Genomic DNA, 23,411 nt, shown 5'->3' with positions numbered 1-23,411 from the left:
AGTTCTTAAAGTGAGACCTAAAGTATAGGAAGAACCCAGCAGACAGAGGAAGGACCTTGAAAAAGATGTAAATAATGAGTTCAAGCCCCATGACCAATAAAAGAGTTGTAAATAACAGAGAGGACCTCTTCCTCTGTCAGTGAAGCTGAATGGTCAGGAAGGGTGAATAGAGGGGCCAGGAGAAGAGTTATGCTACCTAAGTCTAAGCCAGACCACCCAGGATCATGGAGACTGGATCTCTTTCCAAGTGCAATGGGAAGCCTGTGTGGTTGTAAACAGGCAAGGGAAGGATTTGATTTATGTATGCTAGCTTTCTTGTAGAGAATGGGTTGGAAGCTACAAGGGCAAAATCAGGAGAGTTGTTCAGAGGCTATTGAAGTATTCCAGGTAGAAGTGGTGAAAGTTGATTATAGGTTGGTCACTGGAGAAAAGTGAATGGATTCAAGATAAATTTGGAAGTAGATTTCAAAGCATTTGGTGATTGAAAGCTGTAGTCAAGGATGACTTCGATTCCTGGTTTGAGCAGTAGAGTTGATGTATTGCCACCCTTTTTGTTTCTTCAAGTTTTTTGTTTTTGTTGTTGTTGTCATTGTCGGTCATGGGGCCTAAACTCTGGGCCTGGACATTGTCCCTCAGCTCTTCAGCTCAAGGCTAGCGCTCTACCACTTGAGCCACAGCATCACTTCTGGCTTTTTCTGCTTATGCGGTGCTGAGGAATCAAACCCAGGGCCTTATGCATGCAAGGCAAGCACTCTACCACTGAGCCACCTTCCCAGCCTTCAGTTTTTAAGACTAATGTTCCAAGAGATTAGGAAACACATTGTAGGAGGTATGTCTAGTAAATGATGTTTCAGGATATGCATGCCATGCCATCCAACTCCAGGTGCTGCACACCTAGCCAAAATACTATATTCTATTTCTAATAGTCAGATCCTGTTGCTTTCTGAAAGGAGAGACGTGATCACCTGCTGAATTTATAACCTGTCAAACATAAACTCTGCTTATTTAGCTTCATAGAGAAAGTCAGTAAGCAGGAGTGTTAATGGAAATAGGTTTTGCCTGGACTGGATTGAAAAGCATTATTTGGATTACAGGCTGGAGATGTTGTCACTTCTTAGGTGTATGACTTAGGTAAGCAGGATCAAGTCTGAAGGACTGGGAAGCAAGAATCCTAGGTATTCAGATTCTGTTGCCAAGAAGAAAACCAAAAACCAAGCTTTCCTTTTTAGGATCAGGAGATGGGTCATTCCTGAAATATGCTGAGGTCTTTCAGCAACTTACTTGATGTCATTAAGGCCAGTTGCCCTGGGAGAAAAGGGCTTTCTCTACAGGAAAAAAGAGGAAAATGATATAGGTTAATAGACATCAGAACAGTAGCCTGCCAGACTAGACCAGGCAAGACAGCCCTGACAGTTAGATAGTAGGGATACTGATGGCATGAAGCAGGATTAAGTGAACAAAAACAAAACAACCCAAGATTGTTGAAAACTCAGTTATATGTATTGACCCTAAACACAAAATAACTTCATTTTGGTGATGTCCTGAGGATTTTGACAGCCAGTGGGTATTTGGGCATCTGTAAAATCGCCCTTTTACATTTATTTTATTGTGAAAATCAGAAGACTGAGGAGAAGGATAAGAATATGAAAAATAGGGATTGATCATGACTTTACCTCCCTGGAATGATTAATGATGGAGTAAATTGTTAATGAATCATCATTTTTCTTTAGTGTTGGGATTTCCATTTCCTGTAAAAAGAAACATATTTTTTTGGATCACAAAGAGACAAAGAGATCCATGCATTTCCCATTCTTGGGAAAGGCAGTATGACAAAACCAAGAAATGTTTAGCAAGAGGACTAGCAAAGGGCTGGGGTATGACTTAAATTGCAGCCTGTCTAGCAAAAATGAGGCCTTAAACTGGGCGCCAGTGGCTCACACCTATAATTCTAGCTACTCAGGAGGCTGAAATCTGAGAATCACAATTCAAAGCCAGCCTTGGCAGAAAAGTCCATGCGACGCTTATCTCCAATTAACCACCAGAAGACCAGAAGTGGAGCTGTGGCTCAAAGTGATAGAGTACTAGCCTTGAGCAGAAAAGCTCAGGATTGCATTCAGGCCATGAGTTCAAGCCCTAGTACTGTCAAAATAAAGAGGAGTAGAAGACCAAGCACCAACAGCTCAGACCTGTGAGGTTTTAGGGGTATATCTTGGGTCTCAAACAAAATAGCAGCACCCCAGCAAGGCTGTGTGAAATTATATACCCGATGATTATTACATTATATCTTTTGTCTGAATTTTTTTGTTAGCAATGACTGTAGCTGCATGTTTTGCTTGCTCTATTTATCCCTGTCTTTTTAAAGACCTGGGCACCATGTTGTAGTGGTCTCCTAAAATATTAGGCACTGGCAGACCAGGAACACCTTGATCTTAAGAATGGCTTTGCCTGGAATATATGCTGTAGTAGTAACAGCCCCATGTGTCTTGTAGATTTCTTCACAATTTCTGACATTTGGGAGTATTTAGACAATTATCAAGACCTCTGCAGAGAACTTATTCCGGTCCCCCCACCTCGGCCCCCCGGAAAGGGGCAGCTAACAAGTTGACTGGAGATTAGTGTTTCTGGTTTGATGGAGACTGTTTTCAGCTTGCCCTCAACAGGAATTAGGAAAGGCAAATGGGGCAAGTACAATTAGCCTTTCTTGTTCCCTCTCTTCAAGGATCTGACTTCACAAATACCTGAGATTTGCTTAGGAAATCCATGACTTCTATCTGGCCATTGTTTTCACCAACTTCAGAATGCCAAGTTTTATTTTGACTGTTTTTCAAGGGCATAAGACTGGACTTTCAGGATGTATAGTATTATTTAGAAACATGCCACTGCAGGTGCTTTGTGTGTGGTGGGGACAGAAGAGTGACGGAAATTTTTGATGCTTGGCTACAGCCATCCTATTATGTTGCTAAAGGGGAGAGGAGGAATGAGGGCTGCCCATATAATTAAAATCTCTTACTATGGAGGAGTTGCAAATTCTTGCCCCTCCTCTCTTTAGGGATCATTTCTTTTTTTGTGTGTGTGTCAGTTATGGGGTCTGAACTCTGGGTCTGGGCACTGTCCTTCATCAGCTCTTCAGCTCAAGGCGAGTGCTGTACCACTTGAGCCACGGGGACAATTCTGGCTTTATTTTTCTGCTTATGTGGTGATGAGGAATGGAACCCAGGGCCTCATGCATGATAGGCAAGTACTCTACCACTGAGCCACCTTCCCAGCCTTAGGGATCATTTCTTAACTCCCCTAATGTGCCTATTACATCCAGGGTGAGAAGCTTGCAGTAGTTTGCTTTGGAAACCCTAGCTTAGTGCAACCCTGATCTCCTCGTTTGTATGTATGTATGTATGTATATATGTGTGTATGTATATATGTGTGTATGTATATATGTGTGTATGTATATATGTGTGTATGAATATATGTATGTGTGTATGTATGTATATATATATATATATATATATATTGTGTTGGTATGGTGTGGGGCCTGAACTCCTGAGCCTGGGCATTGACCCTTAGCTTTTGTGCTCAAGGCTGGTACTCTACTACTTGAACCACACTCCACTTCTGGCCTTTTATTGGTTAACCAAAGGCAAGAGTTTCAGGGATTTTCCTTCTTAGACTGACTTCAAACTGTGACCCTCAGATCTCACCCTCTTGAGTAGCTAGGATTATAGTTATTAGCCACCAGCACAGGTTCAGCAAGTATTCACCAAATTCTCCAGGCTATAAGAGGAAGATCTAATTTGTACTTCAGACAGCTTGTAACTACACCAAATAAAAAAGATGTACTAATGCATCAAGCCGTTAGAAACCAGTGGAAAACAAGGTAGGAGTAAACGTTCTTTTAGGGGAAAGACTGTCAGACTCCGGAATGGTTTTTCATATAACTTTGCTGTTCCTGTTGCTATCTTCTCCCCTCAGTGGTGAATACCATTTGGATCAGTCAGATAATTGTGGTGATGGTTTGTAGTTAGTCATTGTTAAAGAATGACAATAACAACAACAACAACAAACAGCCACAATTATGGAACACCAGGCTGAATGGACTCACCTGTCTTGGATGAGTGATCTGCGCATACACAGTACTTCCTGGAGAAACTAAGGTGTTTGCTGAGTTTTGCAAGGACTGTACTGTTAACACAAAAAAGTCAACATTAGTGGTACAAGGATTTGGCTGTTGTCCCCAGGGCCTAGCTTTTTCCAGAGCATTTTCTGTTTCCCCCAAATTAGTTGTTCTAGGCCTTGCCTTTAGGGTTCATTCATTTTTGACAGTCTTTGGATTTCTGGGTTAAAGCAGAACCTTTTCAGTCATATGGTTCTCATCTGATCTCATCTCTTGGGTGAGAGGTGGTCTTGTGCCCTTGTGCTTCAGTGTCTCCCTCAGATACGTGCAAGATTGAGTGACACTGCCTAGGGAAGAACTGGAAATGCTGCCCTCTGAGGCTTTGTACTTGGATTTGACCATTGTAGAGATGAAGAACTGCAAACTGACTTGTGTAAAGTCACATAGGTACTGATTGATGAAATAGGAACTCAAATGTAGATCTTCTGACTCAGACCTGGTATTCCCTCCGCAACAATGTGTCTCCTAACTCTCACTCATGGGATGAGATTCAAAGCCAACCCCACTCCAGAGTCTGCATTTCCATCCCTAAATCATATTTTCTTTTTCAACTCTATCTGTATACTACCCATGCCCTGGCTGAACAGAAATGACAGAATCATAGGCAGTCTGGTTTTACTTTTTTGAGGCTCAAGCTGTCTCTGAGTTGGATTTTTTTTTGTGACAATGGATAGGCCACAAATAATTTCACTGGCACTTTTTTATTCTGGTGACCCTGGTAGTGACCCTAATCTTGCTCTAGGAAACCATGAAATTCCTCACTTGCTTGTGAGGGACGCTGGGGGTGTCTCATGTCTAGTTATCTCTCCTTATACTATAAGGTCTGTCTAAACAGTGATGTCCTGATTTCCTCCTCTTTTATTATTCAGCCCCTTGACTAGACCTCTTCATGCATTGCTTCCTGTCTACTTTATGATTGGCAGTTAACAGTCTGATGCTTACCAGGATGCTGAGGTTGCTCAGAAGAAACATGAAAAGAATCTGAAAAAAAAAACATAACTGGAAATTGAAACTAGTGACAGCAGTGAGAAAAGCCTTCTTACTCTTCTCCCAATAGGAGTCAGTAGATGTGTCCAAAAGATAGAGCAAGTGGGCAGATGGACTCTGAGGCTGAGTCTTGCTTTTCCCAATAGGACACCTCCTTCAGGATATTAGCAGGTGTATAGTCATGCCAGTGGGCTAGCTGAGCAAGGGTTTGCATCCCTCACCCCACCCCATTCAACTGTCCTTCACAAGAGATCGTTGGCAATGAGAGACTGCAGACTCTAAATACCTGCACCCTTGGAGAGAAAATTCAGAAGAAAACCTGCCTCTTCTTTTCCTCCAAACAAGTATGCACACAAGGATGATTATAAGTATGGCGACAACAAACGTAGTTATAATCCATGTACCTCCTTGGTATAGATTTTCCTTAGTTAAGACACCTGGAAAAAGAAAAAAAACCACTCAAGTGTGTCTTGAGACACATTTAGTAGGGCCCAGAGTGTTGGTGTCAGTGCCTCTATGGGGTCTCTGCTAGGCTCTCTGCAGGGGCTGGGTGTATTCATCTATATTAGAGCTCTGGAACTCTGGCAGGCCTTCTGGGAAATGGGAGTCCATGTGACAGAGGGCCTGGTGGAGATGGGGGAGAAAGCAATCCTGCCTACCTGAGACCTTTGCTCTCAGAGGAGTGCTTGGGGAGAGATAGAAAGGGGCATGGGTGAGAGGCATGTCCCCTTCCAGCTGCTGTTTGGCTGCTTCCCACTGCTACTATCTTGGAGATCATGCAGCATATGAGGATATGCTACATGCTACAGCTGCTCAAGGCTCTCAGAGTGACCCAGGGTAGACTGTTACCTTCGCAGAGACTCTGGGCAGTGACAGACAGAGATAATTTGGTGACTGGATTCTTAGCTATGCAGGTATAGTTCTGTCCACTGGAATTCTTGGGGTCCCAGGAGGTAGTAAAGTTTGTTCCATTGAGGCAGATGTTTCTTGAGTCCTGCCACCAGAATGAGGCTGTATCGTCTGCATTTTCCACAGCACAGATCAGGTGGATTTCACAGGTCTCGTTCTCAGACAGTTGAACATGGTTGATAACTTTTAAGTTTCTCAATTGTCCTATGGACAGAGAAAAGACCTAGGTTAAGGACAAATTGCTCGACTCAGTTCCCTGTGAAAGAATCTTTACCTTTCTTCTTCTCCTTTTTCTTCTTCTTTTTTTTTGAAATCCCATCTCTGATGTGTGCTATAGTCTGTTTACTCTGTAAAAGATTCTGTTGGGATTACCTAATTGATAATAGCAAGGTCTAGGATGATCAAATGAAAGAGACATCAATATAAGACCAAATAACCAATAAGAAGAATGGGAAAGGAGACTAAGGTTGCCATCAACTAGCTGAGTAATTTGGGGCTGTTCATATGACCTGGTTCCAGGTAATCACTTGTGCTGCTTCTAGGCCTTGGATTATACCTTTTGTAACCAATTTGGAGACTAAATTCAGGGTCCTGAGGTAAGAGTAAGCAGGCATTCCAGAGAGCACAGAATGCAATATATTCAGTCATTTGAGGGGGTATGAGATGCAGAAATTTCTGAGATCAAGGACTAGAAAGACAGAAAGTCAAGAAAAATCTCCTGACCTGCTCTTGGCTGCAGGCTTGAAGAAAAGAGGATTCAACAAAGAATGGATCAGAAGATTAGAAGAAGCTGAACAATCTTCATTAGCTGAGTAGGAGTTGTGAAGATTATATATGTATATATATGATCTTAGAATTGAACTTTGTGTATAGGAGGAGTACTGGCTTTGAATCAGGAAATGTGGGGTAGGATCATGGCTTTATCATTTATTGACTATATAACCATAGATACATCCTATTAATTATTAATAACTTTTGTCATCTGGAAAAATCAGGCAACAATACCTACTTTTCAAGTAATTATGAGGATGCACAGGGCTGGCAATTATTTGCCATGAATGTCACATCTCATCCTGTGTCCATATCTAACCTGACAAATCTATTTTATTACTTGTTTTTTTTTTTTTTTTGCCAATCCCAGGGCTTGAAGTAAGGGCCTGGGAACTGTCCCTGAGCCTCTTTGTTTTCAAGGCTAGCACTCTACCACTTGAGCCACAGCACCACTTCTGGCTTTTTTTTTTAAATTGGAGATAAGAGTTTCAAGGACTTTTCTGCCCAGGCTAACTTCAAACCATGATCCTCAGATCTCAGTTTCCTGACTAGCTAGGATTACAGGCTTGAGTCACCAGCACCCAGCTTATTTTATTACTTTTTAACCAAGGTTCTAGATTCCATTCTCAGCATTGCTAGAAAAAAATGATCCCTGCTCCCTGCTCCATGGTACTCCTGTTATTCACTATAGTGTTGTTATTAACACTCATAGCTCCCTTAGACACCATATTATTTGTTTATAAACAATGTGTATTATTACCTGCTTCTACTCTCCAACCAGAATGCCAGCTCCATGACATATTCTAGAAGAGCACCTTGGCCAACAAATATTGTCTATGCAACAAGTAAACATAATTTTAATATCTTCAAATTCTTCAAATGTTTTCCTTAACACTGTAATCTAGTCAATTATTCTTAATTAATTGATAATTTGTTTATAAGATCACACTTTCTCCATCTGTATCTTGGTACATAGAGAATAATTGGCTAATGTTTGAAGCAAATCACATCTATCCTTTGAAATTTCTTTGCAGTGCTATGAAACAGTTGGTAGATGTTATACATTATTTCTTTGTGTGTTTACCTTTTAATAAAAAATACTCCAAAATTCCTGAGCATGAATTGAGCTCTAGGAACATTGTTGTTCTTGAAGCCATTTGTTTGTTTTTTCCAATAGTTTCTGAAAAATATTGTCTCAGCAATGTGATAGAGCCTGGTATGGCATCTGTTCTCAGGCTTTCCACTGTCTATGTTTCCCTTCTTCCCATGGGTCTAGCATTGTCTTGATGATCACTGATCAGACAGGGTGATCCTGCTGGTAGTGGTTTGAATAATGATCTCCCAAAGAAACAACAGTGTCCTACTTTTTTTTTTGAGTCCAGTCGTGGGGCCTGAACTCTGGGCCTGAGCACTGTCCCTCAGCTCTTCAGCTCAAGGCTAGTGCTCTACCACTTGAGCCACAGTGCCACTTCCAGCTTTTTTTTCTTTTTGCTTATATAGTGCTGAGGAATCGAACCCAGGGCTTCAGGCATGCAAGGCAAGCGCTCTACCACTGAGCCAACTTCCCAGCCCACAGTGTCCTACTTCTGAGAATCTGTCAATAATACCTTCTAGATGAATGGTCTTTGCAAATGAAATTAAATTACATGAGGAGAGCATCTTGGATTATCTGTGTAGGCCCTAAATATAATGAGTAATGTCCTTATAAGAGAAAAGAGGAGAAAACAGAAAAGAGGAGAAGAATTGTGATCACAGAGGAAGGGATTGGAACGATACAGCCATAAGTCAAGGAACACTAAGGAATGCAGATAACAAGCAGAAGCTGGGAGAGCTAAAGATAAGCTGGTCTTTCTAGGGCCTCCCAGAAGGAAGCTAGAAGAAACAAGAATAGATGGTCTTCTGGGGCCTCCCAAAATAACATAGCCCTGTATATACCTTGATTTTGGACTTCCAGTCTCCAGGGCTTTGTAAGAATACTTTTCTGTTGTTTAGGCCATGAGCTGTGGCATTTTGTTTTGTTTTGACAGCCTCAGGAAATGAATCTGCTGCCCTGGGGCTGTTTCACTCCTTTATTTTGAATTTCCTGCTCAGAACTTTTCCAAATATCCGTTTTACCCTGAGACACTTGTCTAATCTGTGTCACATTCTTTCAAGGACATGATTTTGATTAAAGTGGCACACTCATCAAATATGAGAAGATACTAAAGATTAGCAAGTAATTTATTTGTACCTTAAAATTATCTTAAACCAAAGGCCTTCAAAAGGATTCTAGGTCTTACATTCTGACATTTCAGAATCTCAGTGGTCTTTAAAATTGACTAGCAGGAAAGTCTGTGAGACTCTTATCTCCACTAAGGATCTATCAAAAAGCTTGAAGTAGAGCTGTAGCTCAAGAGGTAGGACATTAGCTGTGAGCACAGAAGCTAAGGGATGAAACCCAGGCGCCGAATTCAAGCCAGAGGACCAGCACAAAAACAAAAAACAAAAACAAAAAAGTTAAAGTTGTCTAGTCTGGTGACCAACTTAATGCTTGAATCTCCTATGAAACATTCCTGCTAAGCAATTATCATAAAGCCTCTTAGGACATCTCTGCTTTTTTATGATATAAATTCATAAATTTTCTTAGTTTCCATAATTGTATAATGAGGAAATTTTCATCTGTTTATCTTGGGAAGACAGTCTTTTTTTTTTTTGCCAGTCGTGGGGCCTCAATTCTGGGCCTGGGCGCTGTCCCTCAGCTCTTCAGCTCAAGGCTAGCACCCTACCACTTGAGCCACAGCGCCACTTCTGGATTTTTTCTGCTTATGTGGTACTGAGGAATCGAACCCAGGGCCTCATGCATGCAAGGCAAGCACTCTACCACTGGGCTACCTTCCTAGCCCAGACAGTCCTTTTTTGTTTTTGTTTTTAGACAGTCTCACTACATAGGCCATACTGGCCTCTGAAGTACCACTTTTCTGTCTCAATCCCCAAGTGCTAGGATTACAAGTGTGGGCTAGCTAGGGTAGGCAGACTTTTGAGTGATGACTAACATGAGCCATTGAAGGAAACTATTGTTAGATATCGACCTTGACAGTAGAATTTTTTCTCTGTTGGCTCACTAGCATAGAACACTTTGCTATACGCACTGTGCTATACATAAATTATTATTATTATTTTTTGGGGGGTCCAGTCGTGGGGCCTGAACTCTGGGCCTGGGCTCCATCCCTCAGCTCTTCAGCTCAAGGCTTGCGCTCTACCACTTGAGCCACAGCGCCACTTCCGGCTTTTTTCTTTTTGCTTATGTGGTGCTGAGGAGTCGAACCCAGGGCCTCTGGCATGCAAGGCAAGCGCTCTACCACTGAGCCACCTTCCCAGCCTCAACTGTACATAAATCATATGGGAAGGACAATCACTTGACATTTGTGACTGTGACGAGGTTGGGTCTAGACATAAGATTATATCTATCTCATGGAGCCTTGTGAGGATTAGATGATAGACACGTGATACACATGTTAACAGTGTCATTAATATTCCACTTCCATTAATTCTATTAGATTGCTGGTTGCAAGGGACTATTTTACTGGGTGAGGTAGAGTGATTCAGGATTCTGATTCTAGTGAGGTGATATACTGGATTCTTGGTAGAGAACCACAAGACAGGTTCTTCTATTCTCAACTCTGCCACCATTTGACTGTGTCATGTCATTGAGTTGTTTTACTGTGGAACCTCATGGTGACTCTCAATGCCATCCACATTATACTAGATGCCAGTGCACACTTGTAATCATATATGTTTAAAATATGCAATTTGTTTTTTGCCCTTACATAATTAAATCTCACATTTAGACTCACTGAAAATCCTCAAAGTATAACCAGAAGGCACTATAGTGGTCGTTTTCGTGGTGAACTGGATGCTGTAATGTCCTGTGTCTGCCATCATCAGGTTGCTGAGATTCAAGGAATACATCTGGATGAAGTTTAGCCGCTCTCCCCACCTTGGATTTAGCACCATTTTAAACTCATGTTTTAGATCTATGGTGACAATAGCTGTTCCATTGTAATGCCAGGTGATGATCGATACATCCACTTCTGCAGGAAGCTTCACGGGGAGGATTACTGACCCCCCTAGAACCCCATTTACCACCAGAGAGGTCGAATTGCCTTGCGACACTGGATTTCCTGGAAACACAGAAGGAAAAGGCTGTAAAACTGCCCCTGACAATCACTCTAGCCCCAGTTCTTTCACCATTTCCCTGAACTCTGTCAGTTTGTCAAAGCTCTCTGAAACAAACCTAAAAGATGTGATGAAGAGAGAAATCATTAGAAGCGTTGCAATGGACAACCATACCCAATGGCTCCATCTCCAACAAAATGTCTAGCATTCATGGCTAAATTGAGTAATTGGTCCATATGACCCTATCTCAGAGCTCAGTGCTCTGCTGGTGTGGTTACTTGGGGATCATGACTATACTTTGTGATCTGCTAGCCTTTGATTTCTTTGGGCATCAGGTGGTAAGGGACAAGGAACTATATCAACTTTTGACATAGATTCTCCAAATTGCAAGTCAGAAGACTTGTAGTAAATGAAGGCATTTACTGATTACCTACTATGTGTCACAAAAGTAGGACTGTGTGCTTTAGAGGACCAATAACAGAGATTTACTACCTACACAATTATTCTCATGCATTATTTTATTTGCCGCTGACAACAGTTCTTTGAGATAGACATGATGGGTATTATTATCTACATTTATAGCTCCTAAAGGTACAGAGACACAGATGTGAACTAACTTTCCCCAGGCTGCACAACTAAAGAATAGCAGAGTCACAAGTTGAACCCAGGAATTTTGACTAGAAATACTTTTTGCTGTTTTCATGATGCATTAATGCTCAAAGTAATACATAATGGCTGCATTCTCATGACTCTATTTAGAGCCTTCAGTGTTTGAGCAAAAAAGGTAAAATGATCCCAGTAGATGCTTCTGTGATCTTACAGAAGTATGCTGACAGAGATGCTTCTTTAGTATCTTTTGTCAAGTTCTTAGCACTTGTACTATTTTCTTGCTCTCTGTTTACTTGGCCATCTGTCTGACTATGCCTTGGTTATCCTTGCATGTCAGCACTCTGTATTGTGTCTAACACATGAATAAATAGCTATAACCATGATATCAACTTTATCGGAACTTTTTATTTTCCAGGAAAGGAAGTGTGTGTGTGTGTGTGTGTGTGTGTGTGTGAGTGTAGGGTCATATGCCTTCTGGTGTCTAGATAATCCACTTGGCATTTAGGGATCTTATACTTCCTCTTTCTTTCCCTAACTGTCATATGGATTCCAGGCATATGAAACTGCCACCCTCAATTCCCTGCTGTACTGCGTCTGTCCCATCAGCATTTTGACATACTTTTATTTGTGATCTTGGCCCCCTTTCCCTTTCAGAATTAAATGGGTAAATATTATAAGCAAAATCTTGAGCCCAAAACTCCAGACACAAAAGGAAACACAATGTTATAATTTCACTTACCTAAAGTTGAAAACAAATACGACAGGCCATCTAAATCTTTGCTGATAGAAGTCAGAAAGATGGTTATCTTAGGGAAGGAGGGAGAGGTAAGAGCAGAAAGAGCCTTACGTGGGAATCTGGGGGTGCTGATGTCTATGTTCCATGTCTTTACCCACATTTGGCTGCATAGACATTACCTGATAATCCATGGAGCTCATACTTAACTATTTTGTGCTTTTCTTTTTGTACTTAGAATAAAAATTAAAACAATAAAGGCAAAACAAAAAAATCTTTATATGGTATATAAAGACCAAAATGATCTGACTTTTGTATTTTTTCACTCATCTCATTCCTAACTGTGTCTCTTTGTTTACTTTGCTCCAGACCACCTGAGTTTTCCTTGAACAGACCAGGACTTGTGCACTTGCCATTCCCATTCCCTCCAGGTCTTCCTGTAGCTCACACTTTTAAAGCAAATGATAGCCAGGCACTGTTGGCTTATACTTGTAATTCTAGCTACTCAGGAGGCTGAGATCTGAGGATCAAAGTTTGAAACCAGCCCATGTAGGAAAGTCTGTGAGGCTTTTTATCTCCAATTAACTACCAGAAAACTGGAAGTAGAGCTGTGGCTCCAAGTAGTAGAGCATTAGCCTTGAGCAAAAAAGCTCAAGGACAATGCCTAGGACTTGAGTTCAAGCCTCAAGACCAACAGAAAAAAAGTAAATAATACATTTCTAGTAGAAGAAGACTTTTTCACTCTTTTGTCTACCAACCTGCACCCAGCCCTGCATATCCAGCTGCCTTTGGACTTATTTTTTTCTGTACTGTTCATCATCTGACATACTTTGTAATTTTATAACTTTGTTTTCTTGGTTCTTTTTCAATTCTTCTTACACAGTGGTTCAAAGATTTGCCAGATACCGATCCTCTCTTGCTTAGCACTTTTCTTATTTCTCTTGCTTTGATAAAATTGCAATTATTAGGGTTATTTGTAGTTTGTTTTGTTTTCAGATAGGGTCTTGCTATGTTGCCTAGTGGCTTGGACTTACTATGTAGCCCTAGGTTGGCCTCAAACTCATGATCCTATCTTCACTTCTCAAGGGCTGGGATTATTATCATTATGTAATACCACTCCTGATTTGTTAGTTTACTTAATAAGTCATTTATTTTACTATTTGTCCAATTCCATGTTGATCAATGAACAAAAAATTAGAAACCATGGCATTCAGACTATATTTTTTGGTTATCTTTAAGTATCAGTTCTTGGACTGGATACCGGGCATCAGACAAAATTAAGATATTACTATTTATAATCCCATGATTCTCTGGGTTTGCCACCTGGTAGAGGAACTTGACAAGTAAATGACTAGTTATTATGGTGTGATGGGTTAAGCACTTATCTAGGAGAGGGGCTTGTCTCTGTATTGTCCTTACATTACTACTGCACTGTCCTTGTACAACTACTGCACCATCAGTGCTAGGCTTTTTTTCTCTTTGTTATAGATTACTTCCTTCCTCTTTCTAAACTTGAGAGTAGACATTATGCCTATTTTTCTGTATTGCTATAATGTAACACAATTTTAGTACACTAAATATTGATATGATGGAGGTATTGTACTCTGTGGGAAAATATGTAGGGAGAATGTTAGACAGGGATAGTTGGGTGTGGTCAGGAAGTACTTCACAAGAGATAACGTTAGGGGCTGGGAAGGTGGCTCAATGGTAGAGCATGTGCCTTGCATGCCTGAGGCCCTGGGTTCCATTCCTCAGCAGCACATAAGCAAAAAGAAAAAAGCCAGAAGTGGCGCTGTGGCTCAAGTGGTAGAGCGCAAGCCTTGAGCTGAAGAGCTGAGGGACAGCGCCCAGGCCCAGAGTTCAGGCCCCACAACTGGACCCAAAAAACAAAACAAATAAAAAGAGATAACGTTACAAGAGAATTCTGAATAATAGGTAGGAAATCTCCATTACTTTATAATTAGTAACCTTTCAAGAATGTCCTCATTCTTTACTGCTTTAACTATGGCTCCCTCTACCTAAAATGCTCTTCCTTACCTTTTCTATGTGACAAGCTCCTATTTGCTTTGTAAGGATGAGCTTGTTTCTGCTTATATTGGTGGAGAGAGCAGTTTGGAAAAAAGAAAAAAGAGTCAATCCTTAAATTCAAAAGGTCCTATTGACATAGAGTAGACATTTATGCATTTATATGGAATTGAATTGAAAGTCCAGAAATAAGAATGCCAATACCATTCAATAAAGAAAAAATTTTCTCTTCCGTAAATGATGCTGGACAATTATATATCCATGTGTGAAGGAATGAAGTTGGACCCTTACCTTTTACCATATACAAAAATTAACTCAAACTGCATTAGTCAACTAAACGTAAGAGAGAAAACCATAAAACTCTTAGAAGCAAACATAGGGGAAAATACACATGCTCTTCTACTTGACAATAAATTCTTAGATGTGATACCACAAGCACAAACATAAGAACAAATATGTTCTACTTGATCAAAATAAAAACTCTTTTTTTAAACATCAGAGGACATTGGATCACAATCTCATCAACGAAGCCTTAACATTTTGTTAGGCCAGACACAAAAGATCATATATTGTATGATTTCATTTATATGAAATACTTGGAATAGGCAACTCCATGGAGATAGAATGCAAATTGGTGTTTGCTAGGAGCTGGGGAGAGGAGAGGGAGAAATGGGAGGTGAAATGTCATGGGACTGTACACTTTAAAAAGTATTTTGTCTCATTGGAATTTCACTTTAATAATAGTGTGGATAGAGATACAACTGATCTGGAATGAGAAACAAAAACTGAAAGAGAAGGCTAGCGAGAGCACAGTGGAGATAGACCACAAGATTCTGAGAGGTGGAAAGACATAGGTATATTCATACATAAAATGACTCTCTTCTTGTAATGAGCAAAAATAACCATCTGAAGGTGTGAATGGTTGGTAAAAAGTAGACTTCACTGCTCAGGGGTGGGGGGCTATCAGTTTCTAATCATTTAGCTGCAGAGGCTTGTACAGTTTTAACTCCGGATCTCAGAACGGGGCTGAAGATATAGCTCAGCGGGAAAGTACATACTTGGTCTATAGCACCACAAAAATAAGGAAGTAAAAAATAAAAATAAAATAAAATCTCAGAACTAGACCACTTTACCTTTCTAACCAGTCTTCTCACCTGAATCTCAGAACACTCATATATACTTCTTGAAAGATAGAAATAGTTTTTAATTTTTCCCTACCACCCAATCTCCATATGACTAGAATTTAGAACCTTGCTACTCAGAGTGGTCCATGTTAACCCTCAACCTAGAATCAACATTCTAGTAAAATTATCAATTCAGTTATATACTCATTAAAATCTGACAAGTTCCCATCTACAAAGAACAAAATGGATACGGAGATGAGATTCATTTTCTCCAGGACCTCAAGATGGTTGATTTTGTTTCTAACAACTGTTTGGTCCTGTTAGTTCCTCCCCTCCATTTGTGTTAGGATTTGAATTCTCTTTCTTAAATTTTTTAATTAAAAAGTTTTTTTTTTGAGTGGGGACAGAAAAGTCCTGTCTGAGGCTCTTATCTCCAATAAATGGTTCCAAAAAAGCTGGAAGTGGCACTGTGGCTCAAGTGGTAGAACACTAGCCTTGAGCAAAAGATGCTCAGGAACATCACCCAGGCCTACGTGCAAGCACCAGGACAGGCACAAAACTTTTTTTTTTTTTTTTTGAGACAGGATCCCACTCTATAGCTCAGGCTAGCCTCAAAGTAGAGATTCTCATGCTTCTGCCTTCCACATCCTGGGGCTACCAGATTGTACTACCAAACCTGGCTTTGTTCTGTTCATTTTGCCAAGGCTTGAGCTAAAGGAAGTGAGATTATTTCGCAGCATAGTTTGTATTTGTCTTTTAACTACATTTCCTATTTGAGAACATGAAATGACTAATTTCCCTTCAAGCTTCTTCCGGAGAAAAATTTAATTTGTCCCACACTCTTGCCACTGTGATCTTTTCCTGTCTTCAGTCTCTCCAAACTCTTCTGGACCTTTACATGTACAATTCCCCCTGCCTAATCTGACTCCTCTCTTTTAACCCCTTAAATCTCAGAGATCTTGCTTTTCCAGAAAGTCTATTCCTTACCAAACCTATCCGGAGATGGTCCCCTGGGTTTCCTTTATCATGACAGCTAGCTTCATTTTTTCTTAGTACCATACTGTGTAGTAGTAGTAGTAGTAGTAGTAGTAGTAGTAGTGTGTGTGTGTGTGTGTGTGTGTGTGTGTGTGCATGTGAATATATAAAACTATGTGTCAGCTAAGCAACATCGTGAAGGGGGCCTGAACACAGATCACAGAGGTAGGACACCTCCCCATTTCAGCCCTGGAAATACCTGCTCTCCAGCTGGGCTATGGAATCCCTATCTTCTCAGACATAGTCAAGTGTGTTTCTCTTTCTACCCTCCCCATCCCCAACTATGTAACTAGCATTAAGCTGGTTGCTTAGGCATTTTGTTACTTTTTTCCCCCTCATTTGTGAAGTTGGGACTGGAACAGTGCATATTCTGTAGAATATTAAGAAAAATCCCACAGCAATGGGGAGAGAGTAATTTCAACACGAAGACATTCAGAATAATTGTAGAGGAGGTTTCGCTTTACAAGGAGGTTAAAAACTCAAGCCACCCGTTTCCGGCAAGTTTTGAAATGGCTCTGGAATGAATGGAAGAATTCCCTTCTCTTTTTGCATTTTACTTATACCATATTCCCCGAGATTCTGTCCTCATGCTATTTCCTCCTTAGCTTCATTGATTGTTTCTATGCCAATGACTCTCAAGTCTCCTTAGCCCTGCTTTCAGGACATCTTGTGAGGTACATCCTCCAAGAGGAATCCATAAGACTCCCAGCTCTGAGATCCTGCTCTATGGAGATTTTATACTCTTGTTTTGCTTTCAAATAAACTTGCTCTGCCTGCTTAAAAAAAAGAAAGAAACCTCCTTGTGAATGTCAGCCTGATATCTTAAAACTAACAGGTCCTAAATCGAACCTGCTTTCCTCCCATGTCTGCTCCTCTACAACATTGCCACCTTGACTGCCTTCTCTGAGATGTGGTTGCTCTCCTCCCTACATTTCACATGCATTTCCCCTGATTATATTCATCTTATTTTCTGTCACTACCTAATGTACAATTTTACTTGCTTATAGGTATGATTCCTGCTAAAATCCTAACTTCCCAAGAACATAAACTGGGTTAGTATTGCTTACAATATATGCCCTCAAAATATTACAATGCCAGCCACACTTTCTGTAGGCATTAGATAATTATTTATGGAGTAACTTAATGAAATCCTCCTTTCCTCAAACTCCTCTAAATTAACCAGCTAGTTAATTCAACAGCTATGACTATCTCTGTTTTCTCTTGTGCAGCTGACAGGTTTGTTCAACTGGCCTTATTTCTCAGACTCTTCAAGAGTTTGTCACATGCTGGCTAGTGTAATTTGGGCAAGTTATTTAAATAATCTTAGCCTCTGTTTTTCCTGTTAAAGTGGACATATTAATAGTTTAAACTCAAAGAATTGTCGAGACTTCTAAACATAATGTATGCTTAGCACTGGGCTCAGAATCTGAAATAGATAAACATTCAATAAATGCCATTAAAAAATTAACTTTCTCTATGCTAGCTCTGAGCTACTTCTGTTGTTCAGGACTACTCTCCCTAAGACTATACTTCAGCCCAAATGGACAAGTTTTGGGTTCCCAAAAGACATAAAACTTCACTTTTCTCTATGTAGCAGGCAGTCAGGAATAAGAAACAATCTACATCAGTCAGTTCCTTTTTGATTGCTGTATAAAGCATAGCTGGACTAAGCATTTGGTTTATATCAAATCCAGTTGGAGCTGGAGACTTCTTTTTCTTTTTTACACATGGCAAAAGACAACAGAACTATTTATTTCTGGTGCTTTGGTTTGGCCCCAGAAAGTTGGGCTAAACTGAACCAAAGGCTTTCTGTTTTTCCCCCCATAGACTTTCTTTTTTTAAATATACATTTTTTTATTGTAGAGATAGTGTACAGAGGAGTAACAGTTACATGAGCAAGGTAATGAGTCCATTTCCTATTGAGCATTGTTACACTCTTCTTTCCTCCCTACCTCCCCAACTCCTCTCTCCCCTCTCCCAACTCCCTCTTACCATCCCCCCCCCCCCCCCCCCCCCCCCCCCGGCAAAATTGTAGTTTTCAGCATAGTGTGTTGTAAGTCTCATTGTTACAGTGGGTCATCCTGTATCCTTATTTCAGCATTTTGTTATTTCCCTTCCCCTCCCCAAATTAGAAAAATGTATACAAGATGCAGGGCATGCCGGGCGCCGGTGGCTCACACCTGTAATCCTTGCCACTCAGGAGGCTGAGATCTGAGGATCGAGGTTCAAAGACAGCCCGAGCAGGAAAGTCCGTGAAACTCTTATCTTCAATAAACACTCAGAAAACCGGAAGTGGCACTGTGGCTCAAGTGGTAGAGCGCTAGCCTTGAGCTGAAGAGTTGAGGGACAGCGCCCAGGCCCAGAGTTCAGGCCCCGCGACTGACCAAAAAAAAAAAAAAGATGCAGGGCACCAGAAAGAATCAAATACATTGACTGAACAGGGGTTATACCATGGGGGGAGAAACAAAGAATCAACAACAAAAAAAATCACACAGTACATTGTAAGTACATTAAAAAGAACAGCAACAAAGACAAAACCTCTTATGTCCCTATCTTGGGGCTCATTTCGCTTAGCATCAGTTTAAATGGTCATAGGTACATAGCTTTTGACCTCTCCTGCTTGTCCTAGACATATACTAGTTATTGCAGATAAGGGAAACCATGAGGCCTATTTATTTAGATTATCATCGGGAAGTCCAGAAAGGGTAAGCAACCTATTGAAGAAGTCACACAGTAGTACAATAGCTAAATGGTATACCATTTTACTTAACCTGAGTTCTCTTTACACAACAACCTGCTGGTTATAAACCCCAAACCATCATGGCTTACAGAATCTCATTTCTTAGGTCCCAGAAAACATGTACTTCACAGGCAAATCCAGTTAAAGTAGCCATCCCCAAACCACCTCAGTCTGCAGCACTCAAAGTGGAAGAAGAAAGGTGGCAGTTTATCAGGAACCATTGCCATCCCTACTAGATCCCTGAGCAGAGAGCCAGCCAGCCAGCTGTAATTTAGACTGAGCTGGCTGCACCAAAGCAGGAGTCCCGCAGCAGCTATGTGGGTTTGGATAGGCATTTACCTGAACCAAGGCAGAAGACAAATGGGAGAGATGGAAGCAGCCAGAACATCTTCTGAGAAGTAGAGACAGGTACTGGTGATCTTGAGGCAATCAAAACTTCCTGCTATTCTGTCATAACTTGAAAGTACTTCTTACTGAGACTTCCTCCTCCCTCACACTAAAACTCCTTCTGCTACCAATTTTGAATTTCATTACTAAATTGCTCATGAAAATAATTTTAACTTAAAAAATTTATTAAGCTTAACAATGCTCTGTGTTGTTGGGTGGAGTACTTGCACATGTCTGTTAGATCTGATTATTTGTTTGTAGTGTTGTTCAATTCCTCTATTTCTTGAGTTTCTTTAATTCTTTGTCTTCCTTTCAGCATATTTAAGCCTTTGTCTGATAAGTTAGATGTCTGGGCTTTTGGGGGGACAACTTCTGTTCATTTACTTTGTTCCTTTGAATATGCTATATTTTTCAAATTTTGTATACTCTGTAATTTTTAAATCTGTAGATTGGAAGAGCTACAATTTTTAAAAATAGCTATCATTTCCAGGGTTAATAAACTAGTTCTGTGATGGGGCTATCCCTTGCCTATTATCTGGTCTTTCTCTGGTTATTTGTGTCACACTGCTAGAGTTTGGATGTAGCTTGGATGTGTCCCTCAGAGGTTCATATGTTGAAAGCCTTGTCTTCAGTGTGGTGATGTGGAGAGGATGTGGAACCTGGAGGTCATGAAGCCTAGTGAAAGGTAATGAGGCCATTGGATGGGATAACTGTATCCTGAAGAACTCCAGTTCATTCCCACAAAAGTGTGTTGGCCCCTCCTGAATCCCCCTAGTTCCCTGTTTCACCATGAAATTACCTTCTACTCACCATTTCCACACTCTGACACCATCATTAATAAGGCCCTCATCTAGACCAAGACAAGACTGTCCAATCTTGGATTTTTAGCCTTCAGTGCTGAGAGATCAAGAAAACTTTTTTGAAATGGGGATGTAGCTTAGTAACAGAGCACTTGCCTAGCATGTGTGAAGCCCTGTATCTGATCTCCAACATTGAAAAGCAAACAAGCAACCAAGTGAGCAAGCGAGCAAACAAATAAAAACTTAATAAAGTATCCAAGTATATTGTTATAGCATCAGAAAATGGATGAATGCACAGCCTGAAGTGAAACTGGAAGTCTTCTCATCTCTTTTCTGAGTGTGCCCCTTGTGTGGGCTCATGTGTAGCTTTTTAAGTTCCCCCATACAGACAAGCTGTTTTTAAATGTCTAAATTTAAACACATTTCTCTTAAGGGAATAGAGGGTCTGTGGTACGTTGCTACTCATAACCCCTTGTGCAGACCTTTATGGCTCCATAGTCTTTCTGTAGCACTCACAGCAATGTGTGCCCGTTTCCCACCTTAGATATGTATTGGGCCAAATGGAGGTCAGCTCTTCATGCAGCTCTGTGGCAGATTAAAACTGCAAATGCCTAAAGGAAAACCTTAAAAAAATTAATCTTTATTTTTTGCGGGGGAGGGGTTGCCAGTTCTGCGGCAGGAGCTGGCACTGTCCTTGAGCTTCTTTGGCTCAAAGCTAGTGCTCTACCACTTGCTCCACATCTCTACTTCTGGCTTCTTTGGTGATCAATTGGTGTAAGAGTCTCATGGACTTTATCACTGCAGATGGCTTCAGACTGTCATCCTTAGATCTTAGCCTCCTAAGTAGCTAAGGTTACAGGCGTGAGCCACCAGCACCTGGTTGAGAAACTGCGTCATATAGAACTTAGCTCAGATGAGAATGATTCATAAATTAAGCAATGTCAAGAACCAGCAAAGTTTCAATGAAGCTGGGCACTGGTGGTTTCTAGCTATTCAGGAGGCTGAGATCTGAGGATCGTGGTTGGAAGCCAGCCCAGGCAGAAATGTCCCCGTGCGACTATCTCCAATTAATGTTGCAAAAACAAGAAGTGGAGCTGTGGCTCAAAGTGGTAAAGTGTTAGCTTTGAGCAAAAGTTCTCAGGGACAGCAGGTAGGCCCTGAGTTCAAGCCCCGCTACCTCCCCCTCCAAACAAAAGTTCAATAAGCTGGGGGTCACAATGTTGCTGTAGGCAGGGTTTCAATGTAGGCAGAAGAAATAATGTGCAGAGACAGCTAGATTAATCACAGCTTGTCATTTGACTTCTCTGAACATCAACTAGCAGCCTGTGATTGGCTGAAGCTCTGTTTTCTTGCTGTGACTCAGGTATTTGTTACAAAAATATACTTCTGGATTAAGCTATCAGTTTGTGTATATACTGTTACACTGCAGTTCCTTACATAGTTATGGAGACAGCCTTAGGCCAATTTAAGTTAACACAAATGAAGTCTTTTTTATTTCTTCTGGTTCAAGAGAGGGGGAGCTGGAAACTGAGCCCTCTCTTCTCTAAGCCAAGTTCACTGAGCACTGGAAAGAATATGTGACAGGGATGACTAAAAACGCCACAATATTTTTTGTATAGTTTTGAAGGTGGTTTTTCCTTGATTGGGCATTTGATTAGCTGTTATAAACCTCTTATTATTTTAAAGAGCCTACATATTTAGTCAGCCTGTGTGTGTGTGTGTGTGTGTGTGTGTGTGCGCACGCGCCTTGTTTAGTGCTCTGGGGGTGAATGAGAATTTGGAATTTTGTTGTCTACAATTTTGCTGACAGCTCTCTCTCTTTCTTTCTGTATTTGCACATTGCCTTTTTAAAAAATGCTTATTAGCATGGCATCAGTAGTGCATGCCTGTAATCCTAGACACTCAGGAGGCTGAGATCTGAGGGTCATGCTTCAAAGCCAGCCAGCTGGGGCAGGAAAGTCAGTGAAACTCTTATCTCCAATTAACCACCAAATAAAAAGAGACAGCAGTGGAACTGTGTCTCAAAGTGGTAGATGCTAGTCTTGAAAAGCACAGGGACAGTGCCCAGAATCTGAGTTCAAGCCCCAGGACTGCCACCGAAAATCCCCCAAAGCAAAAACAAATGCATTTAAATATTACTTAAATAATTATAAATTAATAGTATTACCCCAGATCTTGATGGATTTCCCCATTAATATACATTTATGCCCATTGCAGAAATGACTGATCTGGGACAATCTCTTACATGTTTTTCTTGACTCATTTTGCTCAAAAGAATTTCCAGGACAATGTCAAAGAGTAACAATGACTGCATACATGCAGTTTTCTGAGTATTTCTAATGTTTCTATCAAATGCTTATCTCTCTCTCTCTCTCTCTCTCTCTCTATCCATCCATCCAATCTATCTATCTATCTATCTATCTATCTATCTATCTATCTATCTATCTATCTATCTATCTATCTATCTATCTATCTATCTATCTATCTATCTATCTATCTATCTATCTATCTATCTATCTATCTATCTATCTATCTATCTATCTATCTATCTATCTATCTATCTATCATGTAAAATTGTAAACGTTTAACCGAAACCAGGCATTTGTCTGTTTGCTGTCAGGTCTATTCCCACTTTCTGTGGCTGTCTTCATTTTTCAGAGGGTTGGAAGCCTGAAAATTACATTTCTCTTTCTCTTTGTAAGATGGTTTTCAATTATATTTTATCAACAGAGGTCCTGGCAAAAGCAGGGAAGAGGGAAGATATACATATATAGATATGTGTGTGTGTGTATCCCCAGGTTTCAGTTGCTGGTGATGTCTCTAGTAGTGGCAATAGGAGCAGAAAACCAGCATAGCTCCAAGGTTCCCAGGTTAGCAATGCTGTTCAAGTAAACATTTCAGAAGTCTCACAGGATGGCTCAAGCTTTTTTCTTTTTTCTTTCTTGGAGGTTTGGGCTCTGGCTTTGAT

At 40.7% G+C, this 23,411-nt stretch overlaps 1 protein-coding gene across 3 annotated transcripts; it reads right to left on the bottom strand.

Annotated features, from left to right (window-relative positions):
- Positions 1-709: 709 nt before the first annotated feature.
- Slamf6 (SLAM family member 6) lies at positions 710-19,824 on the bottom strand. Of its 3 annotated transcripts, none has more exons than XM_042682100.1 (8): positions 19,596-19,824; positions 10,669-10,995; positions 6,005-6,268; positions 5,560-5,592; positions 5,111-5,149; positions 4,097-4,176; positions 1,674-1,748; positions 710-1,325 (listed from the first exon to the last, which is right to left on the bottom strand). In XM_042682100.1, exons 1-8 carry the CDS (start codon positions 19,642-19,644, stop codon positions 1,278-1,280), a joined length of 915 nt encoding a protein of 304 aa, XP_042538034.1. In that variant the 5' UTR covers positions 19,645-19,824; the 3' UTR covers positions 710-1,277. The 3 variants fall into 3 exon arrangements, with proteins under 3 accessions (XP_042538034.1, XP_042538031.1, XP_042538035.1); XM_042682097.1 differs by having other exon boundaries at positions 5,479-5,592; positions 19,596-19,821; XM_042682101.1 differs by lacking the exons at positions 710-1,325; positions 1,674-1,748 and having other exon boundaries at positions 5,442-5,592.
- Between the last annotated feature and the right edge of the window lie 3,587 nt (positions 19,825-23,411).

The sequence above is a fragment of the Dipodomys spectabilis genome, unplaced genomic scaffold (genome assembly GCF_019054845.1).
Source record: "Dipodomys spectabilis isolate Male_0828 unplaced genomic scaffold, ASM1905484v1 ptg000069l, whole genome shotgun sequence".
Classification (NCBI taxonomy): domain Eukaryota; kingdom Metazoa; phylum Chordata; class Mammalia; order Rodentia; family Heteromyidae; genus Dipodomys; species Dipodomys spectabilis.
Note: the sequence above shows the minus strand (reverse complement) of the source record. Positions and strands in the feature narration are given on the sequence as shown.